This window comes from Bicyclus anynana, chromosome 25 (genome assembly GCF_947172395.1).
Source record: "Bicyclus anynana chromosome 25, ilBicAnyn1.1, whole genome shotgun sequence".
NCBI classification, from domain to species: domain Eukaryota; kingdom Metazoa; phylum Arthropoda; class Insecta; order Lepidoptera; family Nymphalidae; genus Bicyclus; species Bicyclus anynana.
The window spans coordinates 2,519,368-2,532,900 of record NC_069107.1 but is presented as its reverse complement, the minus strand read 5'-3'; the positions used below and the strand labels follow the sequence as shown (position 1 = coordinate 2,532,900).

The following is a 13,533-nucleotide window of genomic DNA, read 5'->3' as shown; positions in this document are numbered from 1 at the left end:
ACAGGAAAAAATTACTGTCCGGTTTAATCTAAATAATTAAAAACCACGTAACACTAAAATGCAAATACAATTTATTTATAAATACAAATACATATATATAAACTAGCGGACGCCCGCAACTTCGTCCGTCCTTAGAACTCCTTAATCCGACTTTATCGCAAAATTCTTAGCGGACACCTACTAACTATTAACTACCTCCCTGCCAAATTACATCTTTGTACGTCAAGTGGTTGTCGAGATTTTTTGACTTTCGCATTCTTATAGATTCCCACACGAGCGGGATCTATGCGAGTGACTGTATCAAACAGATTTTTAATAAATTATTTGTATATTTTACCTATAATTTTCGATTTATGATTCGTACGGAACCCCAGGTTAGTGTGTCAGCCTCGAACTTGTCCGGTGTTTCAAAACCAAACATCATTTATTACAAGTACAAGTTTACAAGCACTTTTGACACGTCAGTTGACTATTTGTAAAGATTCTACCACCGGTTCGGAAGGCAGGTTCTGCTGAGAAGAAACCGGCAAGAAACTCAACAGTTGATCTTTTGAAAAAGTCGTACAGTATTATAATTTACAATTTATGACAACATTACAATTTCTTATAGTTTTACTTTTTGTATGAAGGTGGAAGCTGATCCAATGGCTTCCAAGCGCTTTTCTATTTAAGGAACTCATCAATGTTGTTTTAAAAAAAAACACTCAATATCAAAAACTTACATTTTCTTCCGAACAAGAGTCATTCTATCCAAATTAAAATCGACTACCGCTTTAACTAAAATGCTTCCATAAAAAAATGTCATTAAAAACGTGCTCCGCGGAAGGGTTGGAGTCATTTTTCTTAATAGAGCCTTTTAATGGTCGTCCGGCGGAACAATTTACGGAAAAATTATGTTTCGTGCATTTTTCATGACGATTTTTACTCGCGCTCAATTTTTTATACCCCTAATTACCACCCTGAGGGATGGTGACACGTTCGAGTATCTTTTTTGATTGCGCGATTTTGTAGGTGATTAGGCTTTAAGTGGTATTTTTAGAGTTATTTACGCGTTTTAAAGGGTTGTGTTTGGGTATTTTTAGTCAACTTGCAGTCCCCTACGGTTTTACTCGTTTTAGCGGTATTATGAGGATAAAATATAGCCTATGCTCTTCGATAATAATGTAGCTTTTTGTTGGTATAAGAACTTTTGTAACCGGTGTAGTAGTTTAGGCGTTAAAGCGTATTAACAAACTCACATACGCACATATACTATACTAGTTAGGATTATGGAAAAACTGCTGATTAGATTTAGATGAAGTTTGGCACAGAAATAGATTATTTTATTATTAGTAGAATTCTTTTCTCCCGATTATAGTTATCTCCGATAGTACTTATGGCATTTAAAACCTGGTAAATAGAATTATTTATTCTGGACCGACTCAAAAACTACTAAAAGTATTTTTATTTTTCTATCCATTAAATATACATAACCAATTAACACCACACAGGCAAATAACCAATTAGAGAATATTAAAACAAACTGACTGAAATAAGAATTGAACCCGGGCATTTCATCGGACCACAGAGGTCAGACATGTAGATAATGTGGCAGTAAGCGATAAAACAGATAGGCCACATTACATAAATCGGCCAATATCTCATGCCTTCCGGGAACTGAACCTTAGACCCCATCACATTGTATCAAAAGCATAAATTCTTTGCAATTTCTTCGTTGCGTGATCAAAACGTCTAGTTCTACTTTCTAACACGCGTGAAAGGGCTACACCGTCATGCAAGAAAATCGTACATCTTGCAAATTTATTATTTCCAACTAACATTTATACAAAAGTGGTTTAGTGGTTAACCTAAGCCACTGGAATACGAGGTCCTGGATACGAGGATTGTGTCGAGCTATGAAATATTAAGATTTTCGTCTCTCAAAGAAGTTGTAATTTCTGGTTGCTAGCAACTTTGTTTGCAAACAGATTGTGGTAACACAATACTTTGTACTTTGACAACAACAAAACATACATTTAATCTAGAAAAAAAAGATTTTTCAAAAGATCGGTAACTCATAAAGACTGTTATGGAATTTTTTGACATAGAGGTCAAAAATGTTACAACATTTACACAAATAAATCGCCTTTTTCCTGTTGTTTTATTAAAAATAAACGTGTTTACTACAGGCTATGAAATATTAAGTTTTTCGTCTTTTAAAAATGTTCTAATTTCTGGTTGCTAGCAGCTCGGTTAGCAATCAATTTGTGGTAACACCCTCGTACTTCAACAACAACAAAACATACTTTTCACTTAGAAAAAAAGATTTTTCAAAAAATCGGTAGCTTATAAAGATTGTTATGGAATTTTTTTGACATTGAGGTCAAAAATGTTACAACATTTACACAAATAAATCGCCTTTTTCCTGTTGTCTTATTAAAAATAACCGTGTTTACTACAGGAAATGATAACTTCTATATTCTATGCTACGATATTTAAAAATATTTTATATAAAATCATAATATAATAAACGTTTACGGTTTTCCTTAAGCAGTGCAAACTGAAACATATTTTATTATATTTAGAGGTATCCTCAAAGTATGCACGCATTTTTTTGTAATGAAATGTCTTGTGATTTGTGGGAATTTAATAAATACAAAAATGCTTCCTTTTTATCACAGGTGACTATTATTTTTTTTCTATGAAATTAAATAAAACTAACATTAAAAGCCAGTGACAATTTATTGTATTTTTTATGGAATTTTCCAATACTAACAATTTAAGTATTAAGTTATCAATTGATTTGAAGTATTATTATACTTTTAATGACTCTTGAAACATTTAATTAATAATAATTAATATGAATGTGAGTTTTTAAGTTTGTTTGATTGTAACGCTTTAATTTCTTAACTACTTGACCTTTTATGAAATTTTGCTTATGCGTTATCAGGGGTACAATAAAGGGCAACATTGCTCTGTTTTCAGAATTAAATAATTATTGAGAATTATCTAATGATAGCAGAAATGTTATATATTTTTTTACTCAAATATAAATTAAAGTTAAGTTAAACTTTTATTGTGAAATTATAAAAATGTTTGAGTTTTATTACTTAGGTACCGCTATCATTAATCAGGTACGGTGTAATTGTAATTTAATTGTAAATTAATGATTTTCCTTTAATAAACTAATTTTTTAGCAAACGCGTACGTATTGCTAACTTTTATTTTGCCATATGTTTTGCCATATCGTTGGCATATGGTCAACACACCGTAAAAATAGGCACTTTGTGAACTTGTCAGTTCCATGATTACTAATTTGTGTAAAAAATGATTTACAAATTGTCATTGCTTTTCTTTTTATATCGTCAAAAGTCCGCAAAAATAGGTACTTTGAAATGTGCACTTGTGCGTTCTAATAGGTACCTACGAACTGTGTGTAGGAAATTTATACTATATAATAAATCTTATAAAGCTCAAGAGTTTGTTTGTTTGATTGAATCTCAGGAACTACTGGTCCGATTTGAAAAATTCTTTCAGTGTTAGATAGCCCATTTAACGAGAAAGGCTATAGGCTATATATTATCCCCGCGTTCCTACGGAAACGGGAACCACGCGAGAGGAACCGCGCTGCGTCAGCTAGTAATTTATAATTTGTAATTTCACCACTGGGTCGAAAATGTTTAGAAAATATACAGGTAACATATTACGGGATTGAGGTGAAGTTAATTTATCTAATAGCAATAAAGTTTATTCTGCGTGTACAGTTTCCCTGGCCCACATTGTACGCTTGCGTGTCCAAAGTCGTTTCTTCGAAATCGCATAGAAGTAAGGTTTTCGATAAATATACCCAAGTAATATTTAACTAAGATTCTACTGATTGCGTTTTGTAACGACAACAATAATTGTTTATTTTAGAAATAATATTCACATAATATATAAGAGTTGTGATAGCCCAGTGGATATGACCTCTGCCTCCGATTCCGAAGAGTGTGGGTTCGAAAAAAAAAAAAAAATACGTGTATCAAACGGTGAAGGAAAACATCGTGAGGAAACCTGCATACCAGAGAATTTCTTAATTCTCTGCGTGTGTGAAGTCTGCCAATCCGCATTGGTGGACTAATGGCCTAACCCCTCTCATTCTGAGAGGAGACTCGAGCTCAGCAGTGAGCCGTATATGGGTTGATAACGTTTAAAAGAGTGTGCCATTAAAATATGCCGATAATGATGTTGATGATGAATATCGAAATTATATTACAACTCTTTAGATTCATGCCTAAATGGCAAATTAAAAAAAATATATTTTACAATATTAAAATTAAAGCCGTGTTAGCCCAGGGGATATGACCCCTGCCTTCGATTCGGAGGGCGAGGGTTCGAACTATCGTGAGGTAACGTGCATTTTACATATCTGAAGTCTATCAATCCGCATTGGGCCAGTATGACTATTGGCCTAAGCCTTCTCATTCTGAGAGGAGACTCATGCTCAACAGTGAGCCGAAAATGGCCAAGCTGGCCAAATGCAGGCAGACAAACACTCACAAATTTTATTAAAAATTAAATTTGTGTGTGTGGAGATTTAGAAAATTCCCATGTAAACAAGTTTCCTCACGGTGTTTTTCCTTTACTGTTATTGAATACGTATCACTGTAAACACGTGATATATAATTGCTTAAAATGCACATAACTGAATAGTTAGAGATGCATATCCTGGATCGGATTCGAACCTACGCCCTCCGAATCGATGGCAGAGGTTATGTCCACTAGGCTATCACGGATTTCCTTATAAACCTTACCTCTTTAAAATATTAGTAAAGATAGATAGTTTGTTATTTAACGTAATTTAGTTTAAATAGATAGTTTGTTATTTAACGTATTTTAGTTTAAATAGATAGTTTGTTATTTAACGTAATTAATAATAACACGTACAAATAAAGTGTTACAAACTAATTTTATCTAAGTATTTGTGTTTGATTGCCGCGATAATGGTATTTTATTATCTTTTATCAATTTATAAATAATACTAGATAAAGTATGTCTAGATTTTTCTATGATAACACGGAAAATTTCTATGCGATTTTATCTGAGGGTCGATTCCTGTATTTTATATTCGTCGATATTCGTCTATAACAAGTTTTATTAGAATTTTACTTTATTTCTATGGGATGCCAAAATAAAATGTCCTAACATCGTTTGCCATGGAAATGAGCGATGTCTCATCGCTGTAACTTTACAGAGCATTCTTAATTTTAATTGATGACTTTTGATGTAACACGCTGAACTTAAAGAAGTATAACTAGAAATAAGTTCATTAGATTACATAATTACAACACAAGTGCATAAAACAAAAGAAATATCTGTATATCACTTGTCATCTTGTATTAGTAACATTTTAATTATACCTATTTGCTAGTGAGACACTGTGTTGCAGTTATTAAAGAGGCACAAGTTCGTTACATTCATATTAAATTAACCAAATGTAAGCGAAAAATCCTTAAAGCCTTCTCATGAAGCAACACCTTGTGAGATGTTGCTTCGTCAATATCTGCTAATAATCATTATTTTAAAGAGGAAATTATTGGTTGTTTGTTTTTTGAATTGAATAATCTCTAAAACTACTAAATATACCTGAAAAGACCCTAGTTTTACCAACTTAGTTTCCGTTCTCGAAGTAACACGGGTACGAAATAAAGCCTTAAGGCACTGAGAAATAAAGTGGCCTTCTACTAGTAAAAGGTTTTTCAAAATCGGACTAGAAAGAAACTACTGGTCCTATTTGAAAACTTCTTTCAGTTTTAGATAGCCCATTTATCAAGGTAGGCTATAGGCTATATATTATCCCCATATTATTATGGGAACGGGAACCACGCGGGTAAAACCGCGCGGCGTCAGATATAAATAATACATACAAACCACGTATCAAATACAAAATATACTCATACGAATCGCAGCGATACGATAAATAATTTCAAGTCCCTATAATTCCGCCTTATCTGACTTACGGCTGGAAAGTAATTTCTTTGCCATGGCAAAATTATAGGAGGCCTCGCGCGAAACTTTACACCCGCTAATGTTGGCTACACACGACACTATACGATGCGAGTGTGATACGCGCTTTATAATCAAATCAAAAGGAATCAAATCAAATTTATTACGGTTAAAGTACGCTTATATCGTCATCGTCGTCGTTAAATCAACCCATATTCGGCTCACTGCTGAGCTTGAGTCTCCTCTCAGAATGAGAGGGGTTAGGCTAATAGTCCACCACGCTGGCCCAATGCGGATTGGCAGACTTCACAAACGCAGAGAATTAAGAAAATTCCCTGGTATGCACTCACGATGTTTTCCTTCACGTCTGAGACACGTGATATTTAATTTCTTATAATGCACACAACTGAAAAGTTGGAAGTGCATGGCTCGGACCGGATTCGAACCCGCACCCTCCAGAATCGGAGGCAGAGGTCATTTCCACTGGGCTATCACGGCTCAGGCTAATATACTTACCTAAATATAACTTGTTGTATAACTTACTACAATTAGATCATTTAAATTGAGGAGGATTAGAAAAATATGGAGGTTTATATTCCAAGAATAAACCTTATAGGATATGCTTTTCAATGTAGTTACCATGCAAAAATTTAAAACACTTTGGAAATGCACATATCTGTTTAACTAAAAGTACCCATATTATATAAATTGTTAATATTTTACTAGATTTATTTGTTTACAGCGGATTATACGAAGGGTTCGAATCCCTGTTGGCGTTTTATAAGAATCTTCGGGATTGTAGTTGATATAACAAGGAGAAGAATCTGATAATAAGAAAACTATTTCTTATAACAGAGCAACACCTCATACGACATTCTACGGATACACCCTACAAAGCGTTGTCCTATGAATCACATTATCAAGTGATACTGTTTGAGCCCAAACTTGATAGACATATCTTGCTTATATTATAAGTTCCTATGGTCAACTTCTAATTCCTGCAACATCTCCATCGTATTGGTTATGTTTTAGTGCCAAAGATTTGTATCTAACCTTTCTCGTTTCCTTTAATGTATTAAGACATCTATCATAAAAGGAGGTTGTACGACAATTGGGTGGGGGATCGGACTCAAGGACACCTAAATTCAGTCACATATTGATGTTCAATAACCCATTAGCCTATATAAAACATCCATAGTAAATCGAAGCTCCTAACCCCCTTTCTAGAAGTAGAAAACTAACTAACTCAAGAAGCGAGATCCGAGAGAGAGTTGTTCTGTCCATCTTGTCTACTTCTTTCTGACTTCGGGCCCCATGAGGCGATGCTTCTACGCTCGCCCAAACCCCCCAATGACACCGCTGAGTTCCCATTAAGAAGCTCACGCCAATCACAATCAAAACAAAAGCGATGTGGATCAAAGCTTCAAATTCCATGAATGTATCTATGAAAATAAGCTCAGACCTAGCCCAGCAGTGGGCCAAAATTTTTTTTAAATAAAAGCTTTTATCACATGTGAGAATCATCGCATAATTCCATCAACAGATCTTCATGCACAAGAACGCAATGCAAATGCACGCGCGCGAACTCCAGCGCGGCCTGGGCGGAGAGGTGAAGCCTCACCAGTGCCAGCAGTGCCTCAAGTCGTTCAGCTCTAACCACCAGCTGGTGCAGCATATCAGAGTGCACACTGGCGAGAAGCCTTACAAATGCTCCTACTGCGACCGACGGTTTAAGCAGCTCAGCCATGTACAGCAACATACGCGCCTTCATACAGGTCAGTTACTCTTTCAGGGATTGGAACAGCAGCAAATGACACGACCAGTCGGTCAAGAAGTGCTTTAATCATCATCATCGTAGCCGATGGACGTCCACTACAAGACATAGGCCTTTTGTAGGGAGTTTCAAACATCACGATCCTGAGCCGCCTGCATCCAGCGAATCCCTGCGACTTGATGTCGTCAGTCCACCTGGTTCGGGGTCGACAACACTGCGCATTCTAGTGCTAGGGTCGCCCACCTTGGAACCCCAACATCCATCGCCTCTTCGAACCATGTTGCCAGCCCATTGCAACAGATCCTTATATCCTGAGGGCTATATTATGGCATTATGTTACATTTACCGACGCCCCGCGGTTTCACCTGCGTAGTTCCCATCCCGTGAGAGTAAGTGGATAAATTATAACCTATAACACACACAAATAATGTGGCTTTCTAATCTAATTGGTAAAAGAATTTTCAAAATCGGTTTAGTAGATGCAGAGAATACCCTCCAACAACACCACAAACATTGACTCTATAAAATACTAGCGGACGCCCGCGACTTCGCCCGCCCATGGTCCTTCTTAATCCAGCCCTATCGTAAAATACCTACTAACTATAAACTACCTCCCTGCCAAATTTCATGTTTGTAAATCAAGCGGTTTTCGAGATTTCGTGATGAAGGACCTTTCGCATTAATATAATTATTACCTCTAGCAAGTTACAGAATACCACTGTACATCTAGCAAAGAATAGAAATAGACCTTTACCAGTTAAGACGCTGAAGGATCTGTTAGTACAGTTTGAGTTTGAATAATGATGGAACTTTGATCATTTGTTCCACATAAATAACATTGTTTATCCAAACAACATTATGATAATCGTTATAGTATGCAACGTATTTGCGAATGCAAGTTAAAACGTTCAGTCTAGTGCAAATAAACAAATTTAATAAAACATGAACGCATACATCACGGCATACGGGATGTGTCTTCCAGGATTCCAAATTTAAACTCGCCGGCCATTATAAAACAGATTGCATCGCTGGCTATTCCGCGCAAAAATACTTACACTAAATCACAGAGTATACATAACGTATGCACCATAGACAAGACATTACGTAAATTACGGAGTGTCATTTTATAAGATAAATTTCTAAATGACAAAAATACTTGGCTACTCGGATACGTTTTCTAGTTTATGGTTTATAGAGTGCTCTTAATAATTTTATTGCATTTTCTAATTCTGTATTATTTATGCTTACTAATATTATAAAGAGGTAAAGTTCGTGAGTTTGTAGGAGGTTATCTCTGGATCTACTGAACCGATTTTGAAAATTCTTTTACCCATCTTATCTTCGTATTTCCACCGCAAAGGAAACTTCGCGAGTGAAACAGCGCGTCGCCTGCTAGTAAAATAATATCTCAGGTGATAGTTAACGTAAATGTGGCTTAAGGTGAAATCCGATTGGAAAAATGCCTAATTATTTTTATTTTAAGGAAACCCATTAACTTGTAACAAAATAACTGACTTGCCTTGCCTCGTCTTGATATTACGCATAATGCGTTGAAAGTGACAACAATTACACGTAGAAATGAAAACCTACCTTTATCTTTTATTTTTTGACATTTACCTACACAAAACCAAAATTAAAATATACCTATAATTATGTATATTGTACCTAGACATAGGTACAATTGAGCCGTGAAAGCCCAGTGGATATGGCCTCCGAATTCGGAGGGTGTAGGTTCAAATCCGGTCCGGGCATGCACCTCCAACTTTTCAGTTGTGTGAACGCTGAAGGAAAAACATCGTGAGGAAACCTGCACACCAAAGGATTTTAATAATTCTCTGCGTGTGTGAAGTCTGCCAATCCGCATTGGGCCAGCGTGGTGGACTATTGGCCTAACCCCTCTTTTTCTGAGAGAAGACTCGAGCTCAGCAGTGAGCCGAATATGGGTTGATAATGATGATCTATACAAAACCAAAATTAAAATGTACCTATAGGTATATTGTATCTAGACGTAGATACAATTAAAATATAAGTAATAATATTCTGCATTGTCAGGTCACATAATCTATCTACGAGTATATTATGTAAAAGAAAGTCGTGTCAGTTACACTATTTATAACTCAAGAACGGCTGGACCGATTTGACTGAAAATTGGTGGAGAGGTAGCTTAGAACCAGGAGATGGACATAGAATACTTAAAGTAGGGGTAGGGTAAAATAGGGATAGGTTTTCACACGGACAAAGTCGCGGGGCCCCGTTAATTTAACATAAATCAAAGAATTTTTTTTAAAAATAGGTACCTATACTAGAAGAGCATTAAAAGATAGCTTTGATTCTTTTCTCTGTACAAATTCCTGGAAATCGTGGAAAACTTGATCGATGACCTAGATAAGTTTGTGCGTGCCAGTCAAAGGGCAGGTAGTGGGTGGGCAAAATATAAATGATCTGCAAGGAAAAATAGCGACTAACGTTCTTAGCACAGCTATTTACGTCTCAAAAAATCAATACAGGCTTATTATAGCACCTACTGAGCATGTCAGACCAAATATTGTATGGACCTGCCTCGCTAAACGTTACTTTTCTGTCAAAGTATATGATCAACGATCTAATGCGATTATAAAAACTGTCTATAGAATCGATGTTAAATAGTTGTAATCGTGTTCGTCGGTTAAAGAGCTCCGTAAAAATACCTTTTTGTGTAATTGAATTGTGTAAAAAACGGGCAAAAACTTCTAGTTTAGTAGAAGATATATACCAAATCTAAGCTCGTTTTCTTCAGAAAATGACAAACAATTTTGTTCGTGACTATGAGTGCGATACAGGTCCTTCTATAATTGGTCTGAGACAGCATGGCTATACAAGGCTTTTTAGGTGATGTATTTCCTCTAAATATTTTGCTGGTTTAAGGCTTTAGCCGTGGTTAGTTACCACTATACAAGTAAAGACGTACCGCCAAGCGATTTAGCGTCCGGTACGATGTCGTGTGGAAAACGAAATGGGTGTGGATTTTCACGCAGTCCACAAAGTTTGACGATTTCCGTGGCGCAGTGGTATGCGCAGTAGATTTACAAGGCGGAAGTCCTGGGTTCGATTCCCGGCTGGGTCGATTGAGATTTTCTTATTCGGTCCAGTTCTGGCTGGTGGGAGGCTTCGGCTGTGGCTAGTTACCAGAAAGACGTACCGCCAAGCGATTTAGCGTTCCAGTACGATGTCGTGTAGAAACCGAATGGGGTGTGGATTTTCATCCTCCTCCTAATAAGTTAGTACTTTCATCTTAGATTGCATCATCACTTACCATTAGGTGAGATTGTAGTCAAGGGCTAACAATGTTAATAATAATAAAAAAAAAACAGGTCCCCGTGTCAGGTTTATAACGTGAATACTTATTTACGGTCATACTATAAAAAACGTTCCACAATTGGATCCTCCCATAGTAAATAATGGTTAGCATATAAAAAACGTTCCACAATTGGATCCTCCATCACAGTACATAATGGTTAGCATATAAAAACGTTCCACAATTAAATTTCCGCTTTTTAGAATACCTATAACCGCCCGCACGCAACGACCACTCTACCATATACGTCCGCGGCAAAAACAATCCGCTAGAACAACTTTTATAATTAAAACTACGTTCGTTCCATTGGCCGGAGTTTCCGCGGAAAAAAACACACTCGCCGTATACGTGAAAAGCGGGAAAAAAAATCCGACCAATGGCCACCTCTCGGCGGATGGCCGGCCAATCACAGCGTGGTATTGTGCAACGTACATTCTACGTGGCTTAGAAAAAAATTCACGTGTTTTTTTCCATTCAACAACTGACCAATGGGCGGGCTAGGCGATTTGTATGCGCATTATAATTGGATTAGTATAATTTTTTTCCAGCGTTCGAACTTGTTTTGTTTCTATGTGAAGGCTTTATTGGGAATATTTATTGAGTGAATTATATGAATACTTTAGTTTGCTAAATAGACTATTTTTTTATATTCATATATGCAAATATGTAAATAAAAGAATATAGCCGTGACATCCGAATCTAGTTTACAATTTAATAAAATATTGTTCTTAATAAATAAATTGCAATCAAAATACATTGATTTCAAGAAGGCTTAGTTTACTTTTGAAACGTCAAGTTAGACTATTTGTAAAGACTCTACCGTTGATCTGTATAGCCCAGTGGATATGACCTCTGCCTCCGATTCCGGAGGGTGTGGGTTCGAATCCGGTCCGAAGCATGCACCTCTAACTTTTTAGTTGTGTGCATTTTAAGAAATCGAAAACGAGGTCTTGGGTGTTGTCTTCTCCTGATACTGTGCCGACTAACTGTTAACTGTGCAGGTGAAACCCATATTTACAGACATTATTAATATTATTATTTTGGCTGGTGGGAGGCTTCGGCCGTAACTAGTTACCACCCTACCGGCAAAGACGTACCGCCTAGCGATTTAGCGTTCCGGTGTGATATCGTGTAGAAACCGAAGGGAGTGTGGACTGTCGTCCTCCTCCTAACAAGTTGACCTGCTTCCATCTTAGATTGCATCATCACTTACCATCAGGTGAGGTTGTAGTCAAGGCATAGCTTGTAAAGAATAAAAAAATGAATCCTTATTGCATAAATAGTATATAGCATCTTGGCAGATATTTATTGCACATATAAAGTATAACAGAAATAGGATGTTCGACATTTTATACCACCGTTTATGAGGTTGATGCTGTTTATTAGAAACTATTAAATCTTTATACGGGCAATAAAAGTTTGTATAATTCAATAATGTTTAAAACCAAACAGTTTTCATATCCTCGTGTTGTATTCTACGGCTTACTGATTTAATTCGCACGGAATTAAGCAATAGTTTAATAGTAGTAATTAGCATCTTTGTGTCTAAAAATGATTTGTACCGGTTTTACGATTTCCTCAAAATGTGTATAAAAATACCTTTTATTCCATTATTTTTCGACTGTACGATTTATTTTATTTTTTATGTAGGTATGTGTAATTACGTAGAATTTAACGTACCGATTTCGTTGTACTTAAATATCAACGATTATTTTTTGTATAAACATAATATAAAATTACTATCTAATCTAAGAGAACGTACAGAGTAAATAAATTACGCAGTGTTGATAAAATACTTTCAGAAAAATAACGCCTGTTATATATTTTAAGTAAAAGTTTTCTATAAGATTTGGTTTGGATCAAAAACGTACTTGGATATAAAAGCACTAGCTGACGCCGCGCCGTTTCACCTGCGTGGTTCCCGTTCCCGTAGGAATACGAGGATAAAATAGCCAATAGCCTTCCTCGATAAATGGGCTTTCTAACAGTGAAAAAATTTTTCAAATCGGACTAGTAGTTCCTGAGATTAGCACGTTAAAATAAACAAATCCTTGAGCCTGACTGACTGATCATATAGTGATCTATTAACGCACAGTCCCACTGGACGGAACAGCACAACCACTGGACGGATAGGGCTGAAATTTGGCATGCAGGTAGATGTTATGGCGTAGACATCCGATAAGAAAGAATTTTGGTCAATTCTACGCCCAAGGAGCTGAAATAGGGGATGAAAGTTTGTATGAAACTTTGTGAATTTTGCGGCGATTTGGCTGAAATTAAGAATGAAAATAGATTTCACTCCGGATTAATATATAAGCTACTTTTTATCCCGAAAAAATCCATAGTACCCGCGGGATTTGTGAAAAACTGAATTCCACGCAGATGAAGTCGCGGGCGCCCGCTACTAGATAAATATGTCAACATCCCCGTCCATGACACAGACGAGTCGACACGATAATCT

At 36.3% G+C, this 13,533-nt stretch overlaps 1 protein-coding gene across 4 annotated transcripts in view; it reads left to right on the top strand.

Annotated features, from left to right (window-relative positions):
• The window catches only part of LOC112056136 (zinc finger and BTB domain-containing protein 24), a 166,554-nt gene that overhangs the window by 103,795 nt on the left and 49,226 nt on the right, over positions 1–13,533 (top strand). For all 4 annotated transcript variants that reach the window (XM_024096502.2, XM_024096522.2, XM_024096536.2 and 1 more), the window contains one exon: positions 7,508–7,739. In XM_024096502.2, coding sequence (XP_023952270.1) covers positions 7,508–7,739 — 232 coding nt within the window. The remainder of the gene's footprint in view (positions 1–7,507; positions 7,740–13,533) is intronic.